Below are 23,285 nucleotides of genomic sequence, written 5' to 3'. Positions count from 1 at the left end.
AGCTGTTAAACGTCTCCTTATTAAGGGGGATAAGATCCCTGGCTCGGCTTGTAACACTATGCGGGGGGCCTTAGGGAATGTACCTTCAGGACCTAGATCCGGTACTTCATGGAGAGATTCCTCTATTCAGTCCAACTCAGCCTATAGCATTCATGGTGGAAAATTCTCGAGCCTTCCCCCTGTTTTGTGTGTTACCTTTGGTAGGGGTGACAAAAGTGTTTCCGTCAACTGTTTATTGGACACAGGCAGTGGACGGACTTATTTGTCCAGTAAGGTCTTGGACCCCCTCGGTCACTTGGAGTCCATTGGACATGATTGTGAAATTAGGTTGACTACCATCCTTGGAGATTGCGACAGGCATTTTAAAGAGGTAGCATTGGAGGCTAGCATTGGATCCTGTTGTCCATTTTCCCTGACGGTGTTGGTACACGAAAATATTGATATTTCGGTACACATCGAGAATCTGGATTTTATTTTGGATGAATTTGAACGCCTCAAATGTCCCTTAGCCGCCAGATTTGACAGAGGCACAAATTTTATTCTGATTCATGGAATAATTGGGCTGGATGTCATTCAACATTTAGGGAGCCTTCAATTGGTTCCTTGTTTGCTTGGACAGGCATTTTTGACACCAATAGGACTCGTCCCCTTCGATGAGGTGAAGCAGTTTTTACATACTGACCATTCTGTGGACAAGAACTCAGAATGCCTTACCTTCGATGCTGTACTTGCGTCGACTGCTGAGGTCAACCCATCTCACCTATGTTTAGTGCTGGAGTCTCAGGGCACCTATGAAGACCCTCTAAGTGATTTCTTCCCTGAAAGTGATGTACAAAGGGGTTTGGAGAAGATGTTCAGTGTGGAGTCACTGGGTATTGAAGAACAGGAACTGTCTAATTATGATGAACAGAAGATTGCTCTCTTTCGACAGTCTATTTCATTTAAGGATAACAAATATTAGGTTCAGTTGCCATGAGAGGACGATAAGATCTCTTGTGTTCCTTCCAACCATGCAGTGGCTTTGCGAATATTGGAACATGTCATGCAGAGATTGGAGAAGAGACAACTTTATCATGAATATTTGAAGGTTTTCCATCAGCAGGAACGGGATGGAATTATAGAGGAGATCTTCGTGCCTCCTCAACGGTTCGGAGAGTTTGTCTGGATTCTGCACAGGCCTGTCCTGAAATCGGACCCTACCTCCACCACTAAGATTCGGCCAGTGTTCAATTGCAGCCTCAAAGTTGGTGACTCTCCTTCCCTTAACGAGGCTACCTACCAGGGAATAAATCTTACTAGTGACCTACTAGATTTGTTACTTACCTTTCATGCTAATAAGCACGTCGTGTTAACAGATATTAAGAAGAAGATATTAATGAGCCGTCTGAAGCTTGAATCGGACAGGAATAAGTTCTGTTTTTTCCTAAAAGAAGGAGGTCGCCTATGTTGCTTCAGATACAACACAATTATTTTTGGGTATGCTGCTAGTCCATTTATATTAAATTATGTCCTTAAATACCATACAGCGCAGTTTCCCATGGATAATTGTAGATCCATGATGGAGAATTGGTTTTACGTGGATAATTTGGTTATGTCGCACAATGATCCCGATGAACTGTGCCGGTTATATACACTCACCCGGGAACGATTGCGTCAGGGAGGATTCAAACTGCACTCCTGTAATTCTAACCATGTGGTGATTCAAAACAAAATGCCGGAGCATGGTTCCCTGAGTGACCATGGCAACAAATGAGAGAAGGTGCTCGGATATAGATACTGTCCTCTCTCATACACTTTTTGTGTGGCAGCTGTTAAGTGCAACTCTAGCGCCGTTACAAAGAGACAGATCCTCAGCGAGACAGCTAGAGTCTATGACCCATTATCATTGTGCCTACCGGTTTCGTTACGTGGCCATATTTTGTTGAGTGAACTTTGGAAGAAGGGATTGGGATGGGATGTAACGGTCCCACCGGAATACTTGTCCTTATGGAGGAAGCTTTCCCTTGATCTCTCTGAGCTGGAGACCGTCTCCTTCCCCAGAAGAGCACTCAGCGAGAATGAGGCTGGCAAACTTTTTCTTTTCTGCGATGCATCTCCAGAGGCATATGGCTTCGCAGCATATGTAGTGCAAAATTGCCAATCTGGTCTGGTGTTTGCAAAAGCTAGGGTGGCTCCCTTAAAAAAGAAAACTCTACCCACCTTAGAACTTATGGCCATGTTTTTGGCTCTCTGCTACCTGCCTACTTTGTTGAGGAATTTTGGAGGGTTCTCTCCCTCTGAGATTCATGTAGCCACAGATTCGCAGGTGGTCCTCTCTTGGCTGATTTCCGGAACAATTGTAAGCAGAAACCTCTTTGCCCGGAATAGACTGAAGGACATCCAACAGATGAGTGCTGAGTTGGAAGCCACACTAGGTTTCTCGCCTTCATTTCGTTATGTCTCAACGACTGAGAATCCTGCCGATTTGTTCACCAGGGGGTTAACTTTGAAAAGGTTCAAGGCTTGCCTTCAATTCTGGTGTACTGGTCCGGATTGGTTAAGTAGCAGGATCAGTCCATGGGCTGCACAGCAGTTGCCATGCCTCAGCCAGCACAGCCAAGTGGTGGCCCGTTCTTCTTGGAATGCTGCCATCCTACAGGGAGAGGAACCACCTTCAGTTCTTCCTCTCGAAAGATTTTCTTCCTTCACCAAGCTATTGAGAGTGACTTCCTTGGTCCTCAGATTCATCTATCGGCTGCGTCGGTTAGAAGTTGACACGGAAAGGCTTGCAGCCATTCTGCTGATGAAAACGATGCAGCGCCAGACATATGCTGAGGAACTAGCATTCCTGCAGGATTTCTCAGGTAGGACAGTTCCGGGTTTGGTGCGTGATCTCGACCTGTTCATTGATGGTGAGGGTCTTATCAGGTCAGGTGACAGAATTGCAAGGTCTCTCCATTTCGACACGGAAGTTAAACACCCTGTTCTGTTAGCAAAAGATCACCCAGCAACTCGGCTTATAATAATGGATGCGCATACAAGGTGTCAACACTTGGGGGTTGCATCCACTCTGGCAGAGTTAAGACGGTGTGGTTACTGGGTGGCCAAGGGGAGACAAGCAGTGAAAACAGTCCTGGCTTCATGTGCACTGTGCCGCAAGTACAATGCCAGGCAAGTATTCCCCCCCCCCAATGTGGCCAGCTTGCCTGCTTCACGTGTTGAACTGGAGGTTCCCCTCAAACACACGGGAGTAGATTTTACGGGCCACTTTTGGGTTAAGGAAGGGGCTAAGGTGGTGAAGATGTATCTACTCATCTTCACCTGTCTCAGTATCAGGGCTGTACATGTTGAGGTGGTACCAGACATGAGCGTGTTGTCCTTTTTGCAGGCTTTGGTACGTTTTACAAACCTCCATGATGTTCCAACAGCCATTTACTGTGACAATGCTAAGACCTTCATAGGAGGTGGGCGGTTATTTAAGAGGTTGATGTTGAGCCACAATTATCAACAGAAGTCTAGCTCGTGTCTGATTAAATTCTGTCCTATCCCTCTATTTTCACTTTGGGTAGGAGTCTGGGAGAGGAGTATTCAGACAATTAAAAATTGTCTGCATAAGGTGGTTGGTAGAGGTGAGATAGATTATTTCACGTTACTAACTATAGTATCGGATATACAAAGGGCAATTAACAACCACCCTCTTACTTACTGAGAATCCACGGAGACTGAGCTGGAGGCAGTAACTCCAGACATGTTTCTGAGGCCCAATAAGAGTCCTGGACTACTTTTGAGTTTAAATGAGGAAGACTTTTCTTCCCACCTCCCTCCAAGTCGAGAGAAGCTTCTCAGGACCATGCAGGTACAAAACCAGTGTCTGGAGAAGTTCAGAGCACTATCGTATGATGAATACCTCTTAAGTCTCAGAGAGAAGCTCCTGCGCCGTTCAAGGGTGCCTTTCTGAAACAGGCTTAAGGTTGGAGATGTCGTTTTAGTTAAAACTCTTCTTAAACCAAGACCCTTTTGGGTTCTCGGTATTATATTGGAAATGTTTTATGGTGAAGATGGTGTAGTAAGGTCTGCAAAGGTAAGGCAGGGGGGCAATGCAGCACACATTCACTCATTGAAGAACCTCTTTCCACTTGAGCTCTCTGTAAACAGCGAGAGTCAGGATCAGTCCATCCCTGCATCGGTCGATGGTGCAGTTTCCCTTCAATCGACTCCTTCCCAGGAAGAAGAGGTGATTTGGCTTTGTCGTGTGTGCAGTTCCCCGCAAGGTGATCAGGATATGATCTGTTGTGACGGCTGTGATGACTGGTGTCACTTCAGGTGTGTGGGAATTGTTTCTCCACCTCCGGAAAGGCAGAAGTGGTATTGTACGGATTGTGCACCTAAGAGACGACGACGAGGTAGGCCTAGCCTCCTCCCAGAATAGTTAGGGACTCCAAAAAAAAAAATTTTTTTTTAAAATACTAATACGTTAATTATATTAAGTAATTGCATGGCTTTATATCCTTTGTTTTTCCACGCATTTTCTTTCTTTTTTTTTTCTTTCTTGGGGATCGTGTAAAAAAAAGTATTAATGATTGCTCGAGAAGAGAAGTATCGGCGAAGAAGAATTGTTGTTGTTATTCACCCTTTTAAGGTTTTATTTTGTGCTCCGGATCACGTGATAGTTAATCATCTGATCCTTCCATTATATAAGAGGGGAGATTCCCTTGTCTTTTTTCTCTTTTTCTTCACCACAAATTGATTCAGTTGCCGGCGATTGAAAGTAAATCTTTTCCACTTTCATCTGGTGAAGATACTACAAGACGGTTACGTCGTGGAAGGGGGCAATTCTTTCGCAACCTAAGGTAAGTGCATTGCTCCCTTCTCGATCTGAGCGGTCATTGATTCTTTGGTGGAAATTAATTTTTTCAAAATTTAAAAAAAGTGTGGCAAAATCCACTTAGAAATAACATAGGTTGCGCGTCCAACATTATAGCCTGTGCATATTTGCCAATCGGGGTCCGATTCGTGTACGTCACTCGATTAATGTTTTTTTTTTTCTTTTGTTTTTGTTTTTCACCGTAAATTGTTAGGTTAAAGTACAGTTTGTTTTTTTTAACAAAATTAGTAGTAAGCGTTTTTGCTTTTGTTTATTTATTTATTTATTTATTTATTTATTTGGTACTTGTGCACTTCTGCCACCGCGTTATTTGTAAATAGTTCTTTTTTTTATTCAGGTTAAATTCAAGCTTCACAATATCTTTTTTTTATTAAATTATTATTTTATTAAATGTGGAAGCACAATATTTCCAAAACATCGTCCCCACCCCATGTTAGGAATGGCTTTCAAAATAATAACGTTATTATTTTAGTGGCAAAAGTGCACAAGAACCTTTTTTTTTTTTTGTAAACAGAAGTTGTTTTTATATAAGAAAATATTAATGCTTTTTTATTCAAACCGTAAATTATTAAGTGAAAGTACAGAAAAGTTGCTCCAAGAAAATTTACGGTACATATGCATTCTGGTATCGTACTGAAATAATACCGTTATTATTTTTTCCAGCCATTCTTACCATGGGATGGGAGGGGGTTTTGCTCTTCCTGATAGAGCGTGCGCCAAGATTTCTGCGTATACCGATGATGTGACGGTATACATCTCGAGCCTGAGAGACATTTGCACCATCATAAAGGCACTCAAGCAGTACGAAGAGGTTACAGGCCTATATCGTAGTGCCATGGTTGCTTATGCACCCTTCCCCTGCATGGCCAAGTGGTAACTATTCTGTGCTTCCAACTAATAATTTATTAAAAAAATTTAAAAATATCGTGAAATTTGAATTTAACTTGGAGAAACTTGGAGGTCTTATATGTGGGGCTGCCCCCACATATGGTCTTTGCTTGCAGTATCTGCGGGAACAGATGGTATTTATTTGCTCCCCCACCGAGCAAATTAGGCACAACGCCGATTTTTAATGTGAGGAGTTAAGGGAAAATGGGGACCAACTCCCCGGGGAGTAAGGGAGCTGGATAGTGACAATTGGTATGAAGGGTTGCCCCTACATTGACCAAGGTCTTATATGTGGGGTCGCCCCCACATATGGTCTTTGCTTGCAGTATCTGCCGGAACAGATGGTATTTATTTGCTCCCCCACTGAGCAAATTAGGCACAAGGCCGATTTTTAATGTGAGGAGTGAAGGGAAGGGGAAGGGAAAAAGGGGACCAGCTCCCGAGAGGTGGGAAATGGGAGCTGGTTAAAGGTCAGGCATGTGGGGTTGCCCCCACATCTGGTCCCTGCCTGCAGCATCTGCCGGAACAGATGGTATTTATTTGCTCCCCCACCGAGCAAATTAGGCACAAGGCCAATTTTTAATGTGAGGAGTGAAGGGAGGGGGAAGGGAAAAAGGGGACCAGCTCCCGAGAGGTGGGAAATGGGAGCTGATTAATGGTCAGGCATGTGGGATTGCCCCCACATCTGGTCTTTGCTAGTCATAGCTAGTCATAGCTTGCAGCATCTGCCGGAACAGATGGTGTTTATTTGCTCCCCCACCGAGCAAATTAGGCACAAGGCCGATTTTTAAAGTGAGGAGTGAAGGGGAAATGGGGACCAACTCCCCGGGGAGTAGGGGAGCTGGATAGTGACAATTGGTATGAAGGGTTGCCCCTACATTGGCCAAGGTCTTATATGTGGGGTCGCCCCCACATATGGTCTTTGCTTGCAGCATCTGCCGGAACAGATGGTATTTATTTGCTCCCCCACCGAGCAAATTAGGCACAAGGCCAATTTTTAATGTGAGGAGTGAAGGGAGGGGGAAGGGAAAAAGGGGACCAGCTCCCGAGAGGTGGGAAATGGGAGCTGGTTAATGGTCAGGCATGTGGGGTTGCCCCCACATCCGGTCTTTGCTAGTCATAGCCAGTCATAGCTTGCAGTATCTGCCGGAACAGATACTACACTTTGATCCCGGCCCGAAGGCCAAGAACAACAGAAAAAAAAGGAAAGTCTCTTTTGAAATACAATTTTGTTATATATGGGTTCTGGAATTGTATTCACTAGCAAAAGATCTAGCTAATTTGCATATTCTTTTAAACATTCGTTTTAATTAATTCCCTATTAGTGGCTTCGGTTTTCTAATGGGATAATCATATTTAATTAACTATTACGTGTAATTATATTCATGCAGATATTCTACATGATTTATACTTGCATAATATTTGCGTAAAAAGTTTATAGTAAACACAAAATTGTTTCCATATATATATTTATGGTATTCCGGCATAAAGCTCGAGACAATAGTCTCTAACCCCCTTTCACAACAAAAGTCTTGTCTTCTAGTGTGAGACGGGCCTTAAAGTAAAATTTTACCGATTTTTTTACAGTTTCCAAATTATGATAAAAATGTAATAAATTGCAAAATTAAATTAAATTTAAACGGCATAATAATGTCGAATCCAGTACATCATGTTACCAAAGAAATTGCATGTAACTCTTCGACGCCACAGAAATTCCTGTAGGTAGCTGCTAAAGTTGGCCGAGCTAGTACCTCCTCTCATGGCTCTAAGTTTTACCTTACTAGTGCTCCAGGCCCCTTCAATTGTATTTGTGTGGACTGTCGGATCATTCGGATCCACAAAAGTATATTTGTGTTCCACCACAAAGTGGTTAGGAAGGGCATTATACGCTCGCCAACCATCCGTTATTATGCGTGTTCCAGGTAAAACGTACTGTTGAATGATTGGCAACAGAGTTCCCGCATCTCTAGATTCTACTGGTACCATCATTCTTAGGTTTGTTCCACGTTCAACCATACCCAGAACCCATTGTCCTTGTCTGTATCGTCCACGGTGATATTTCCTATGCATATATTTGCTTTCATCGATTTCAACTGTCCGATCGGGACCACCCATCTGAAGAGGGTTATCAATGAGGCACATAACACAAATTTCGCGAAGGAAATTATACCAGTCTTGGAGACTGCGTGGGCAAACATGTGTCTGTTTTGTCACCTGTATTTGCGGTTCCTTTATCGACCACTAATAAATTACCTCTAGTATTTGATTAAGTGTTAAGTGAGCATGGTTGAAGAAGGGGCCAACACGCACAGTTTTCGTTTTTTTACATTTGGGACAAGCCCAACAGTAGCCATCTCTACATTTCAGTGCATCTCACCTTTGCAAAAACATCCGACATTGATGCGTACACTTATTGCAAATGCTTTGATTTGCGATTAGGCCATGTTTCGCTAACCATTCGAGCGTTTTCATTCTGTTATTTATTTGTAACAGGATGTCTTTGAGAGAATACTCCAAAAAACACAGGTCAGCTGCAGGTATAACATCATCAATAATTTTCTCCATGAGTGCAGCAGAACGCGTACGATTTTTCGATTAATTAGCGGCAAGGATACTAATAATTTGCGCGGGTTTTCAGATCGAATAATATTTTTTTTTTTAAATCAACAATAATAATAAGAAAGAAATCAACAATAATAAAAAAAAATCAACAATAATAAAAAACAAAATAGATTTTATTGGTTTATTCCACGAATCACAAAAATTAATAAATATGTGATTATATTGTTTATATTTTTTTTTTTTAAATCCTGTATATTGTAGGCTATAATAAATGTTTGAAGCCAAATCTTTCAGCAAAAAGGCCAAATTCAAAGACAAAACCACATTTTTTAGATAAAAAAAAAGGCCAAAAAAGTCAAATTTTAACTTTTTCTTTAATAATTACTATTAAACAAATATTGTTTTACTTTTAAAATGTCGTGTATATTGTTTAAAATAATAAAATGTGTTTATTATTAAAAGTCGAATCATCACAAAAATGAACTGTTCCCATGGTAACCAAAAGCGGTGTATAGGGAAGTTAGTTCCTTTTGTTGTGAAAGGGGGTTAGAGACTATTGTCTCGAGCTTTATGCCGGAATACCATATTTATGTATACGTATATAGTTTTGTTTACCAAATTTTGCCTACCAAACTCCTCCTAGAGTTTTTGGTCTACAGGTGTAACGTGCATCCAGGAGATAAGCGCCCGCGTGTTTGCGTGTTGTGTGGGTACGTGGGAGAGACGGATAAGGGGAAAAAGACTTACCTCGAGACCAGCTCAGCGTTACCGACCAAAAATAGAAAAGAAAGACCAAGATGGCGGCCGCCGTCTTTTGTAAAGTGTGATGTCTCACAAAGTCACACGAATTCTCGGAATATGCAAATTTAGCCGGCCTAGAACGACGATAAAAGCGGGTGAGGGGAAAGACGGGGGGAGTGACGATTGAGTTTGCTGGAGAATCGTGTGGCTGTTGCTTCTTGTGCCGTGTTGAGGATATCTTACCTTGTTCAAGAGAGAGTCGGGCGCCATCTTGAATTTTTCCTTACACTTTTTCGTTTACAAGCTATTCCGGCCATTTGGCCTCTAGGGCTATGACCGAGTCGAAATTTGACTTAAAGCTCATACCCGAGTTTGACGGGTCCACATCCATCGTCGACTGGGTTGAAAGGGTCGAGCTGACGTGCGACCTTTGTGAGGTGAAAAGGGTACACACTGTGATTCCCCTGAGATTGGCTGGGGGTGCCTTGAGTGTATATCAGCAACTCAGTGCTGCCGAAAAGGGAGATGTCACCGCAATTAAAGCTGCGCTGTACAAGGCATTTGCCATGGATCCTTGTACGGCCTATGAAAAATTTGCTTCCCGAAAACTTCTACCGGAGGAAAGCGTGGACGTTTTCTTCGCTGAGTTAAAGAAACTCGCAGTTCTGTTCGGTGGAGGGGTGTCAGAGCGGACGCTCGCATACGCGTTTGTGGCGGGCCTTCCCACTCGGGTGAAGCAGCTACTGAGAGCCTCAACCAGCGTTTCAACAACGACCATGGAACACTTGATGGAACGTGCTCGAGCCATCATCAAAGATGAGGAGGACCTGGGGGAACCAGTTGTGATGGCGACACAGACAGGCCAGATTGGCGCTCGGGAGATTCCGAATAAGAACCCTGCAAGCAATGGGAAATGTTTTCGCTGCGGCCGACGCGGACATTTTGCAAGGAATTGCACCAACAGGGGGCGTGTGCGCTGTTTTAAGTGTGGCGGTTTGGGGCATCTAGCCCAAAACTGTGCGGGAAACGTATCAGGAGAGAGGACGTCAGCGCCGCCCTGCTCCCCGAGCAAAATTTGAACAAGGCGCAACCAGTAATGACCGTCTACATAAACGGGATACCCTGCTCAGCACTTCTCGACTCAGGCTGTTCGCATACTATAGTGAGCACCAGGCTGTGTCCAAGTTGGACTAAGAGGAAGATCAAAGTCACCACGATAGGAGGCGAGACCCAGACATGCTGTGGAGCTGGAACTGTCAAGATCTACACGGACACCGGTACAGCCACTAAGATCAATGTGCTCATGACCCAAGGAAATCTCCTGGGGTTTGACCTGTTGCTCGGATACAATGCCATCAAGGCGCTGGGGGGAGTCGCAATTCATCGGGATGGAAAGGTGCGATTCTTAGAGGCCCCAGTGTGTGCAGCGCTTCATATCGATCGGCCGGATTTTACAGTGGACTACAACTCGCGCAAGAGGGCCTGGATTGCATCTTGGAAGTGGACCGAGGGAATGGCACCGACTAAACTCAAGAATGGGGTTGCAGAGTACCCTATACCCAGTGAGGCCCGAGCAGAATACGAAAGGGAACTAAAGGCGTGGATCCAAGATGGCTGGTTAATCCCCTACCCTGAGGACAAGCTTGGGCCTCCCAAGGGTCTAATACCCTTGATGGCAGTAGTCCAGCATAACAAGTCAAAAGTACGGCCCGTGCTGGACTATAGGGAGCTTAACAAGCATATTGAAACCTACACTGCCGATGCTGATGTATGCGCCAGTAAGTTGAGGGAATGGCGTCAGAAAGGCACTAATGTCTCGATATTGGATTTGCGAAAAGCCTATTTACAGGTGCGAGTTGATGAGACGTTGTGGCCGTTCCAGACAGTTTGGTTCCAGGGGCAGAGGTACTGCCTTACACGCCTTGGCTTTGGCCTAAATGTGGCACCACAGATCATGAAGACTATTGTCAACACAGTATTGTCCCAAGAAAAGCCCATGAGGGACTCAACGTCAGCTTACATTGATGACGTATACGTCAATGAAGATGTACAGTCTGCGTCGTGTGTCAAAGAAAAGTTGGCTCAGTTTGGTCTGGAATGCAAGAATCCCGAACGTTTAAGGGAAGGAGCACGTGTATTGGGATTGGATGTTTATGAAGAAGATGGCACCCTACAATGGAGGCGTGGCAGTGAAATTCCAAGCATCCCCAACCTCGTTACAAGGCGGACCGTTTTTTCTTGGTGTGGAAAACTTGTTGGTCACTTACCGGTCTGTGGCTGGCTCCGCGCAGCTGTTGGTGTGATTAAACGCAGAGCAAATTTAACAACCACGGGTTGGGATGACATATCCGATGATGTCCTACTAACTCTGATGATTAAAGAGACACTAGAGAGAGTGAACAAGAAGGACCCTGCCTGTGGGCGGTGGTGTGTTAACGGAGACAACGTAGGTGTGTGGGTTGATGCCAGTTCTTTGGCGTTGGGAGTATCGTTGGAGCAAGGAGGAAACGTGTTCGAGGATACGTGTTGGCTGCGGCCCGTAACAGATTCTCAGCATATCAACCTGGCAGAGCTGGACGCTGTTGTAAAGGGGGTAAATCTGGCCCTGCAGTGGCAGTCTAAGAAGTTGACCTTGTACACAGATTCTCTCTGTGTCTACCACTGGGTGTCTAACACACTTTCAGGACAGACACGAATCCGTACCAAGGCAGCAAGCGAAATGTTAATACGGAAAAGGCTAGACACGCTAAAAAACCTGGTATCTGAGTATGGGCTATCACTGAGCGTCACTCTGGTGCCATCACATTGTAATCGTGCTGACCAACTGACCCGTGTACCTCACAAATGGTATGAAGCCGCGAAGATGGGAATGGAGATTACTGCTCGATCTTGTGCAGTTGCAATCGACCCATGTCAAATACAAAAAATTCATGCACAGAGCGGACATCCGGGTATCAAGAGGACCCTTTATTTTGTGAGGCGTGCATACCCAGCAGTGACCAAGATGGATGTCAGACAGATCGTCAGAAATTGTGAGGCTTGCCAGTCTATTGATCCTGCACCAGAGCGATGGCTGAAGGGTCACTTGGAAGTTGAGAGTGTGTGGCAGCGGCTGGCCATGGATATTACCCATTACAGTGGCAAGCCCTTTCTAACTCTCATTGATTGCGGGCTTACGAGATTTGCGGTGTGGCGGCAGATGACCAGACAGGATTCAGCAAATGTTGTTCGCCACCTATCATCCATTTTTTTTGAGCGAGGGGCGCCGGAAGATCTCCTGACTGACAATGATGCAGCGTTTTGTAGCCAGCAAGTTCGGCAGTTGTTAGATGAGTGGGGCGTCCGACTACGGTTGTGATGTGCGCATGTGCCGTCAGGAAATGGCATTGCTGAAAGAAGCCATCGCAGCATCAAGAGAATTGCTGCCAGGAAGCGATGTACTATTGCGGAAGCAACATATTGGTACAACATTACGCCAAAGGACGGGACGTCCCCTTCAACCGCACCTGCGAATGCTATTTACACGTACCGAGTCGGAGTGAAGGGAATCAACATTACGCAGCCAACCGACAAGGGAACATATAACAGATATGAAGTGGGAGATCCAGTGTGGGTGCGGCCTCCAGGAAATCGGTGCACCGACAAGTTTAAGCGAGGACAAATATCTGGAGTGATTAGCCAGCAGTCTGTTTTGGTCGATGGAACCCCACGACATGTGCGAGATCTTCGCCCAGCTACCGAGGTGCGTCACACAACTACAGAAGAAAGCAGTGAAGCGTCTAGCGATGAGCTGCCGATGCACGGATTCAGTGAGCCCCTTCCAGAGACTGATAGCGATACTTCATCTGATGAGGCGGAACCAGATCCAGAGCCCGAATCTGAAACAGTGAATGTACCTCTTCGCAGAAGCACACGCACTAAAAGGCCACCCCTCCAGTGCTCTCTATGTGATCATCAGATCAGGGGGGAGTGTAACGTGCATCCAGGAGATAAGCGCCCGCGTGTTTGCGTGTTGTGTGGGTACGTGGGAGAGACGGATAAGGGGAAAAAGACTTACCTCGAGACCAGCTCAGCGTTACCGACCAAAAATAGAAAAGAAAGACCAAGATGGCGGCCGCCGTCTTTTGTAAAGTGTGATGTCTCGCAAAGTCACACGAATTCTCGGAATATGCAAATTTAGCCGGCCTAGAACGACGATAAAAACGGGTGAGGGGAAAGACGGAGGGGAGTGACGATTGAGTTGGCTGGGGAATCGTGTGGCTGTTGCTTCTTTGTGCCGTGTTGAGGATATCTTACCTTGTTCAAGAGAGAGTCGGGCGCCATCTTGAATTTTTCCTTACACTTTTTCGAGCTTTATGCCGGAATACCATATTTATGTATACGTATATAGTTTTGTTTACCAAATTTTGCCTACCAAACTCCTCCTAGAGTTTTTGGTCTACAGGCGTGAAACTTCATATATAAGGTATTTGAATCCACGCAAAACTTTATATTTTTGTTTTAAGCCGTAAAAATCGGTGCAAAAGTGTAAAAATTAAAAAAAAAAAAAGAAGAAATTTGCCAAGCGAAGGTCGAATGCCGGCATTACGAATGCAAAACGTAGTTGCTATTGGTTCATGTTTCAATTTTTAGCCTTGCAGTAAATGTTTTCATAGCCCAGTCATTGACGGCAGAGGCAAAATAAATGATGAGCTGAACGTTTTGGTTTCGATTCTCGGTGGTGGCGCATAAGTCGTTTTTTTATACTTTTTAAATCATTACTATATATTGCATCCAATCTATCTATCTATCTATTTATAAAAGTGAAAATGTCTGTCTGTCTTTTCTCTATGGTAGTTAAGGAAGACTATTATACAGAAAGGCATTGCTTTACATATTCACACTTTTTAATATATACATATGCACATAACATTATGAAATGTACATAGGGACCGTGCAAAGCCGGTCGGAACTGCTAGTATATATATATATATATATATATATATATATATATATATATATATATATATATATATATATATATATATATATATATTAGCAGACTGTCCGGCATTGTCTGGTCGTAAAATACGCTTAAATATGATATTTTGATTAAGGCTGATTTCGTATTTATTATTATATTATATTGGACCCAATTTATAGTAATGATTGAAAAAGTTTTTTAAAAAAATGATTCGTGCACCATCACCGAGAATTGAAATCAAAACGTAAGCTTACGATTTACTTTTTTCCTTTGACGTTAATGCTTGAGCTATAAAGTCATGTTTGCTGCAAGGCCAAAAATTAAAACATGAACCAATACTATTAGGTTACGCACGCATATTCGTAATGTCGTAGTTCGACCATCACCTGGCAGATTCCATTTTTTTTTTTCACACTTTTGCAACGATTTTTCGATTTTCTAAATAGAAAGTTTCGCTTGATGCTTCACCAGAGCTATCAAGGGTATTTTTTATCGTGACGCCATTATTAGATGGGTTGCCTACCATGGCTTAAGAGAGGTCCATCTACCCTCGAGAGAAGGATAGACCACGCCAGTTGCCTAACCTGAGGAATAATGAACCTAGACGACGGATTTTTTTCCCTGTGTCAGCGACAGTAGTAGCCGGAGCAGCAGCGATGACAGAAGCGACGGCAGCCCCATCAAAACGCTGCAAGCAACAACAAGACCGCCCAGGTCCCCAACCAAAAAGGGAGTTGCAAAGAGGGGAGTTGCCAAAGAGCTGGCACTAATTTTGAAAACTTCAGAGACTGCGCCAACACTAACAACAGCAGCACTAGACACTGGAACTATTCCGCCCGGACGAAAGACGTCTGCAGTGTCAGCACCATATACCACACCACCAGCGACTAGCCCAATGAAGGAAACATCATCAAAAGCAGCATGGAGATCACAGCCGCAACTAGAGCTGCAAGAGTATCGCCACTTACAAAATCTTGACGGAGGACGACATAATTAAACCACCTCCTGGAGCCATAGAAGAGCTAAGCGAATTGTTTCGCTAATATGTAGATTGAAAAAAGAAAGACCTGACTGGGGTCTCAAAAGAAACAATGTCAGACCTCCTGTGGGATCTGAAGATCCCAGCCCAGTACGTATGCTATGTGGAAAGTTCTCCTTCCCAACTAAGAGGAAGCTGACAAATTGTCCAGGTCCTACTTATAACGGAAAAATATCCGCCTAAAGCTGGAGTACCTGATCCGGTGACTACAGCATTAACGGTCCTCGGCGTCCTCTGCTACATAGACGCAAAACAAATAGGTGCCGTTTTTAGCCAGTATGGAGACGTTGGTGCAGTCATCCCGGTCCGTGATCCCCCGAAACCTTATGACCAGGGACTACACTTTAAAAAATGAGATTTGACTGGGATGGCTTTAATAAAATCCCGCCATTGCTCAGGTGCGATACCTGGACAATTAGCATCATTGTCGAAGGCAGAAAACCCAATTGTTAGCATTGCCAGCAGCAGGGGCATATGTCTAAAGATCCCCCTAGAACCCCCTAGAGCCCCTGTACCCGCAGCTCCCCAAAAAGAACAGGAGGGGCAACATCAGCATCAACAATAGCAACAGCGAGCAACATGGATGGTTGGATCAAAGTGGTGAAGGTAGGCAAAACGACACCACCAACACCTTTAGCTCCAGCCAAGTCTCTCACCAAGAAGTCCCCCTCTGAAGAGGTGCAGCCCCCGCATCTTCCAGAGTCCACCAAATTGCCCACTGAGAAGCTGCGAAAATCAAAAATAAAATTGTCAGTCCCCTCAGAAACAGATTTATAAGGGGAGCAACAAACGAAGACGGGGGGGGGGATGGAAAAAGAGACCGGAAAGGCCAACACGAAAAATGCCTGCACAAATTGAGGAGGGAGGGACTGGACTGTCTCTGTGCAGAATTGCTCTTCCTGACAGTGTGTGCGCCAAGATTTCTGCGTATACCGATGATGTGACGGTATACATCTCGAGCCTGAGAGACATTTGCACCATCATAAAGGCACTCAAGCAGTGCGAAGAGGTTACAGGCCTATATCGTAGTGCCATGGTTGCTTATGCACCCTTCCCCTGCATGGCCAAGTGGTAATTTGGCTGTAGGTGCAAGGATACACAGAAGTGCAACCCCATGATTCCCTTTCTTTTAATCAACCTCTTTTCGTCCGGATAGCATGTGGTAAGCACGCATATTTCTGTCTCTCTGTAAATGAGAAGGGGCACTCCCTTCCCTTCAACACTAGAGATTTAGTAGTGGGAACTACTAAGTCTCTAGTGTTGAAGCCGGAAAACAGCGAGCACTTCAATAATTAGAGTAGCTTGGAAGGCCCCTCACTAACATAACATAGTTAGCATTTTGTTTAATTCATTTCTTTTTCTTATTATAATTTTTCTTTATTGTGGGGTGCTTTAAAGACTAAGTAATATCCTATCCCCCATCATTCGACATTTATTCCTTTTGTTTTCATGATTATTTTTTGTTTTCTTTTATGTTTGTACATATATGTTTTGATTCTTTTCCAATAAAAATTGAATTTTATATTTTGTAAATAAAAATGTTTATTATGCGTTTGTAAATAAAATTTTATAAAAACATTCATTCGTGTGGGGATACTTTAAATAACTTTGGTCCACAAATGCTGAGTGATAAACTAGCTTGGGGAATAGATGTGGATGATCCCCGACACCCATTTCTCACCCCCCCCCCATTTCCCTTTTTGGCCTCATACCACATTGCATTAAGGACTCTCCTCATTCTTTATAAAATATTTTTAATAAAGTGTTCTATAAAAAATGGGAGGGTCCTTAGCAATAACAAAATTAAAAAAAAATCAAAGTAAATAAATAAATATAAAAAAGGGTTTGTAATATAAATATCAATACACAAAACCTAAAAAAGTAATAGGAATATATATATATATATATATATATATATATAACCACTTAATTTAATTGCATAAATTAATATACAAAGATATAATTTTATGCGTAAATTTACAATATTTACTTCAATAGTGCTCGATACATACGTAGAGCTAGGTAGTAAGTCATGAAAATTTTACTTGTGCGAATAGAAATTTAATTAACTTTCTTGGATTTACATTTTTGGATTTTACCGTCATTGGATTATTTACCTTTCGCCAGACTATCCATTCACGTGTAATCACCTTTTTCTACACCATATTCCCTCTGCTTCACTTTTTGTTATCAAGTAAGATCTTTGACTTACTTGCAGTTTCATCAAACACTTTCGTATGACAAAATCCGATCCCGCATTTTGCTAATTCCTATCTTCTGATGAGAAAGAAAGTATTTCTTCGAAACTCCGCGGATTAAGGACTATCCACTTATTAAGTGTTTCCTTTTTAGATTAAATATGTTTTTAACTCTTTTTCAAAGTGTTTTTTAACGTTTTATTAACTATTTGCTCTTTTATATATATATATATATATAGTAATTGTCTGTATTTTTGAGATAAGGCGTTTTCATTTATTGAGATTGTCGGACTAACTTCCTCATCTTGGTTGTTATAGTCACAACGTTTCGGCCGTTTCTGCCCTCCGGCCTTCATCAGGTGTTTTGTATCGAAATGGGGTTTGTTAGGAGTCTCAAACCCAACCCTTTATTATTATTACGGGGGTACCGTGTTCGGACTCCAGCTAGGCTTTGGGACATAGTTGCGGATTCTCTGTTTTGAATGTTACTTTTTCACTGCCTTCGTTCAGGATTGAACTCAGCACCGTTGGGTAACTGTAAACTTTGATACAACGTCTAGGACCACTCGGCCATATGTCACTAGTTAGTTGGTTTTTGTTAATGTTAAACCTATGTTATTCAAGGTTTTCTCTCTCTATCAGAGGTGTCCAAATTGCATTCAGCTCTATGCTTGGTTTGCTCAGTAGGTTGTTATGTCCGAGGTTCTTTAAGTTTTCTCACTTTTCAGTGGGTCTCTCTGCTTATTATTTTTACTTCATCCCATTGGGGGGCGATGGTCCCCCCCCTATCCATCCAGACATGGTTGGCTATACCCGATTTTTCCGTCTCCCTTTAGTTACCGCTTTTCGGTGTTTTTCCACCCTTACTTTAAGGGGGCGGCATGTTTCACCCTTGTAAACCTTTCTGCAACAAATAATGATAAAGGGTTGGGTTCGAGACTCCTAACAAACGGTTCCCCAGTTCGATACAAAACACCTGACGAAGGCTGGAGGGCAAAACGGCCGAAACGTTGTGACAATAACAACCAAGATGAGGAAGTCAGTCCGACAATCTCAATCAATGAAAACACCTCATCTCAAGAATACAGACAATTACAATATATATATATATATATATATATATATATATATATATATATATATGATGAATCATAGTCAACGAAACACGTGTCAGTGGATATTCTAAATAATATATATGTCGCTCTCCATTTGGGGATACCAAATTGGTAAAAGGGAAATTTATTCCCAACTCGCATTTAGGTAAAAATGAAATTTCGTATAAATAATTAAATTCATTCCAAAAGTATTACAAAACAAAAACAAATAATATATATGTATAATAGCAGGCTACCTGGCATTGCCCGATCATAAAATACGTTTAAATATGACACTTTGATAAATGCAGATTTCGTATTTATTATTATACTCGCAGGAGTCGTTAACCGGCTCATAAAAAGATTTAACTACGGTTGTTGTTGTTGTTGGTGGTGGTGGTGGTGGTGGTGACCACTGCCGTCCCTGGACAATTGCAGGCACTGGGGCCGTAAAATAAAATAATCTGGCTTCCATTGGTGATTAGTGCTTGTTTGCGGCGATAACCTGCAGGTACTGTTTGATTCTAAAAAAATCGATTAAGGGAATGTATAAATCAGTATGAATTAATAAAATTACGATAAATGATCTATTAGAATAATAATGGAAAATAAAAACAAGATTTAGGGTTAAAAAATAAATGTCTTGTGTGCCACCACCGAGAATCGAAACCAAAACGTTTAGCTAACGATTTACTTTTTCCTTTGACGTTAATGCCTGACCGATGAAGACATGTTTGCTGCAAGGCTAAGTTATAACATGAAACAATAGCTATTACTTTACGCATGCATATTCGTAATACTGTCGTTCGACCTTTTCGTAAATTCCAGTTTTCTTTTATTTTCACGCTTTTGCAACGATTTTCCCTGGCTTAAACCTAAATATAAAGCTTCGCATGGGTTTGAATACCCTAAATATTCAGTTTCATGTCTGTAGACCAAAAACTGAGAGAGAAGTTTGGTAGGCAAAAATTTTAAAACAAATATATATACGTATACATAAATATATATAGAAAGAGGTTTGTGTTTACTATAACCTTTTACGAAAATATTACTCAAGTATAAATCATGTAGAATATCTGCATGAATATAATTACACGTAATATGTAACTAAAGGTGATCATTCCATAAGTAAACCGAAAAAAAAAAACTAATAGGAAATTAATTAAAATGATTGTTTAAAAGAATATACAAATTAGCTAGATCTTTTTTTTTTATTATTAATGCAATTCCATGACCCATGTATAACAAAACTGTATTTTCTTTTTAAATAAATAGAAAATAAGGGTTTTTAATATGAATACACAAAAAATAATTATAGGAGTATAAATATATTTATATAATTATAAAACTCATATAAGTTTGCTTGGCATATGCTTGGTCGTTTAAACCGTCTTGTTTCTGACTTCTGGTTTCAAACTATTCGTCCACTTACCTATTTCATGACCGCCCTGTCTTAAGTCCGATATTAAAAGCCACTGCTGCTATTCAAAGCAAAGGTCAACAATATTTTTTGTTTAAACGTGTTTTCCTTACAAATAAATGTAATTTAATCCCGTTGAGTTAAAAAAAAAACGATTGAAATATAAATATGCAATATATAACTATAATCATATTTATAACCATATTTACTGCTTTTAGTAGCGCTCCTGTGGATTCTAACGATTTTTTTAAGGCTTTACTTAAAAAATATTTTCTTTTAAGGAAGGGGAAGGTAGAAACTTGGTTTTAGTAATGCTTTTAGTAGGCCCTTATTAATTTTAATTTAGGCTTGCAGTAGTGCTCTGGAGGCTTACTGGGTTTTTTCATTCATCGCTTAAAAACTATTTTCTAAAGATAATAAAAGATAATATAATGTCAAAAGCACTTTTTATTTTGAACATTTTTTAAATCTTATCCTTTAAAGGCCGACGGGTAGACTAGTATATATATATATATATATATATATATATATATATATATATATATATATATATACCTGCTATACTAATCATTTTCATCATGGGCAACGTGAATACCTCCACAACAATTTAAAAAAAAATAAAAGAACCGATAAAAACATGTAAAAGTAATCCACCCCAAAAAGAAGTATGTGATACCCTCTCCACCAGATATTTCGGCAGAAGGGCTACAAAGAGAAGAAACTATTCACCGGATATTGAGCACTGGAAAGACCCCCCCCCAAATAAAAATAAATAAATAATTAAAAATAAATCATTACAACTTGTGTTTCAATAAAAAAAAAAAAATAGCAGCGAATGCCTGTGCGATCGCAAAAAAAAAAATAGCCAAGTAGGCAGAACCCCTAAAAAATGAAGATCTACCAAAAATTAATTCCAAAAACAATTGAATGAAATTTCTCGTAATTGTAATGCCCTCTCGATGTAATTTGTCATATTTTGGGGTTCGTTTTGTTTATGAAATTGTTAGGTGAAAGTACAGAGTTAATTAAATCTATCATTATTTTACGTTTTAAATGTAATTCCCGCCCCCATCACCACCACCATAAAAAAAGAACAAATTGTATTTGTCATGTCCCCCCTCCTCGATCGCCAAACTTGAAAAAAAATGCTAGAGGTGACATGCCTCGTTGAACGCTTTGTGACCAAAATGTGGGTGCTCATTTTACGTTAAATTAATATGGAAAAGTGATCCTCCGCTCTAAAATGTTAATTTTATTTCTTTTCAAAATTTCTTTCATATTATTTATAAAATCTATTTAAACGTATTAGGCCAAAAAAAGTAGATCTTTATTTTTTGTTTTTTAGTTGGATCACATCATAAGAAATTTACCGATTTCTGTATAGCCGTTTATAGAATATAAACTGAAGAATATAAACAGAAGAAAATATTTCATTTGTTTGTTTTTACAAACAAGTGAAATATTTTCTTCAGTTTTTCGTAAGTGTTTTTTTTTTATATTAAACAAACAATAAAAGCCAAACATTTTTCTGTCTACTCGGAATTATTTTTTCAAGCTAGAAATTTATTGAGATTACCAAATTATTTTATTTGGTGATAGTTTTTTTATGTTCCAAACTCTAAAACAAACATTTTTAAAAAGTCGATATGTGAATAATAATTCCGAATAAATTTAATTAAATATGTTATCAATATATTGTTTAAAATTTATTAAATAACGATTTTAAATAGAACACTTATAACAATTCTCTCGCTAGAAACATTAACTAAGATACCGCTATTCAATAAAATCAATTTTTCTTAATGTAATATGCAAATGAGATGGTCTGTATTGTAGCTAGTTTGCAAGAATGAAACTATATATAGAAATAAATGAGAGAGTAAAGTAAGGAACCTTTTGTATATATTAATCAAATTTTGAACAAATAAAAAAACAACCAGACAGAAATACGAATGTTGTTTGGCTGTGGAATTTATTATATATAATCTCTCACATTCTGAAAATCCTATCATAAGTTACTCGCTTGGGTAGCATTGCTGGATAGCATCGTCCTTTCGAGTTCAAACTCCTACTTGTCAGACATCGGCTTGAGGTTATTAGCTGGTTAGATGACCGCATCCCTTGTCGAGACGAAGTAGGTTCATTTCACAGTCGGATTTTGGCGCGGTTTACTTGATCTGTGTTGGTTAATTGAAATTCTTGTGTGCTCAGTTGGTAGAGTGCTTGCCTCGCATGCAAAAGGCTCGGGTTTCGAATCCTGAGTTCGGATGTGCCTAACTGATGAGCCCAAATGAGGGCGAAACTCGAGTCTTGGACTTCCGGTTCATTGACTGTCATGGCTCTTGTGGGCTGTGGAATTTATTATATATATATATATATATATATATATATATATATATATATATATATATATATATATATATATATATTGAGATTGAGATTGCTTCCTTCTCTATTCTGATTAGAGAGCATTTATATATTTATCGCTCAACAGTTGACGACATCAAAGCTCCCTTCCACTCTCATATGTGTGTATGCTTGTGCGTTTTCTTTATTATTAAGTATCACTCTAATTAAATGCATCAGATTGGATAGCATATCTCTCCCATTTCTCCTTTTCTTGATCTCTCTCTCTCTCTCTCTCTCTCTCTCTCTCTCTCTCTCTCTCTCTCTCTCTCTCTCATTGTTAGGTATTCCTAACTCTATCTTTTTCTGGCTACAAGGAATCTTACTCTTCAATTTTCTCTATCTACCCCCCCTTCCCCCACATTTCTCCCTCTTTCTCCACTTCACTCACTTTCTCTTCATCTATTTCACACATATACACGCGCGCGCACACACACATTCACCCACATCAGAATACGTCATTAATTTTTCATGATACTTAACCCTTGCAATCGGCACTTAGCCTTCCCATCTTAAACTGGAGCCATATAAATTAGTGCATCAACGATGTTCAGGAAGGAACTAGATCTTAACTATAGTTATCCGAGGTTCCAGCAATGTTGGGTATGTGATGGGCGTTTATCCAGAAGGCCGAGAAAGAGGGGGAGGGGCATCTTTAAATGATTGATGATTCAATGGCAAGAAGGATTCTCTTTATTTCCGTATTCTTGCCATTTATCTCTCATTAGTTCCTTCCGCTCTTCTTCACTTTTTGTCTTTTCGTTCTCCTGCTCTCCTGTGCTCCGCAGCTTGTATAAAAGTGGGTGTGTTGCATTGGCTTAATATATACCATATTTGACTATGGGATCAAATCCTATCGTATGTATCATGGTCATAAATCAGGTATTTATAGACTGGGAAAACGTTATAAACATTCCATTCTCCTCGAACGCACACACATACCCAACGCTGCCAAATACTCACATACGCATATTATTCACACTATGAACATTTACTCTTGTGACTACTTAGCTTTCTCCAAACACGAATTTGCATAAATGTACACTTACTGATTTAAAATAACTTTTATATTCTTATAACATTTTAGATATAAAAATGTTTTGTTATGAA

General features: G+C 40.9%; 2 protein-coding genes across 2 annotated transcripts; both read left to right on the top strand.

Moving 5' to 3' along the window:
- The first annotated feature begins 1,042 nt into the window (after positions 1-1,042).
- On the top strand, positions 1,043-1,753 carry LOC145280507 (uncharacterized). The gene has a single exon (XM_080132163.1). The coding sequence runs from the start codon at positions 1,043-1,045 to the stop codon at positions 1,751-1,753; it is 711 nt and encodes a 236-aa protein (XP_079988289.1).
- Positions 1,754-2,209: 456 nt separating this feature from the next.
- On the top strand, positions 2,210-15,015 carry LOC145280491 (uncharacterized). Its single transcript, XM_080132162.1, has 2 exons — positions 2,210-3,450; positions 14,649-15,015. The coding sequence occupies exons 1-2, from the start codon at positions 2,210-2,212 to the stop codon at positions 15,013-15,015; spliced, it is 1,608 nt and encodes a 535-aa protein (XP_079988288.1).
- Positions 15,016-23,285: the final 8,270 nt, after the last annotated feature.

Source organism: Euprymna scolopes, chromosome 1, assembly GCF_053919585.1.
Source record: "Euprymna scolopes isolate OS-2025 chromosome 1, ASM5391958v1, whole genome shotgun sequence".
Taxonomy (NCBI): Eukaryota; Metazoa; Mollusca; class Cephalopoda; order Sepiida; family Sepiolidae; genus Euprymna; species Euprymna scolopes.
The sequence above is the reverse complement of the archived record's forward strand: the minus strand, read 5'-3'. Positions and strand labels throughout refer to the sequence as shown.

Bases quoted from the DNA above. Each gene is read 5' to 3' on its own strand.
- LOC145280491 (XM_080132162.1), top strand. From the start codon at position 2,210: ATGGCCATGTTTTTGGCTCTCTGCTACCTGCCTACTTTGTTGAGGAAT. The intron at 3,451-14,648 runs GTTATTTAAGAG...TCCCTGTGTCAG, and splicing joins ACCTTCATAGGAGGTGGGCG to CGACAGTAGTAGCCGGAGCA.
- LOC145280507 (XM_080132163.1), top strand. From the start codon at position 1,043: ATGCAGAGATTGGAGAAGAGACAACTTTATCATGAATATTTGAAGGTT.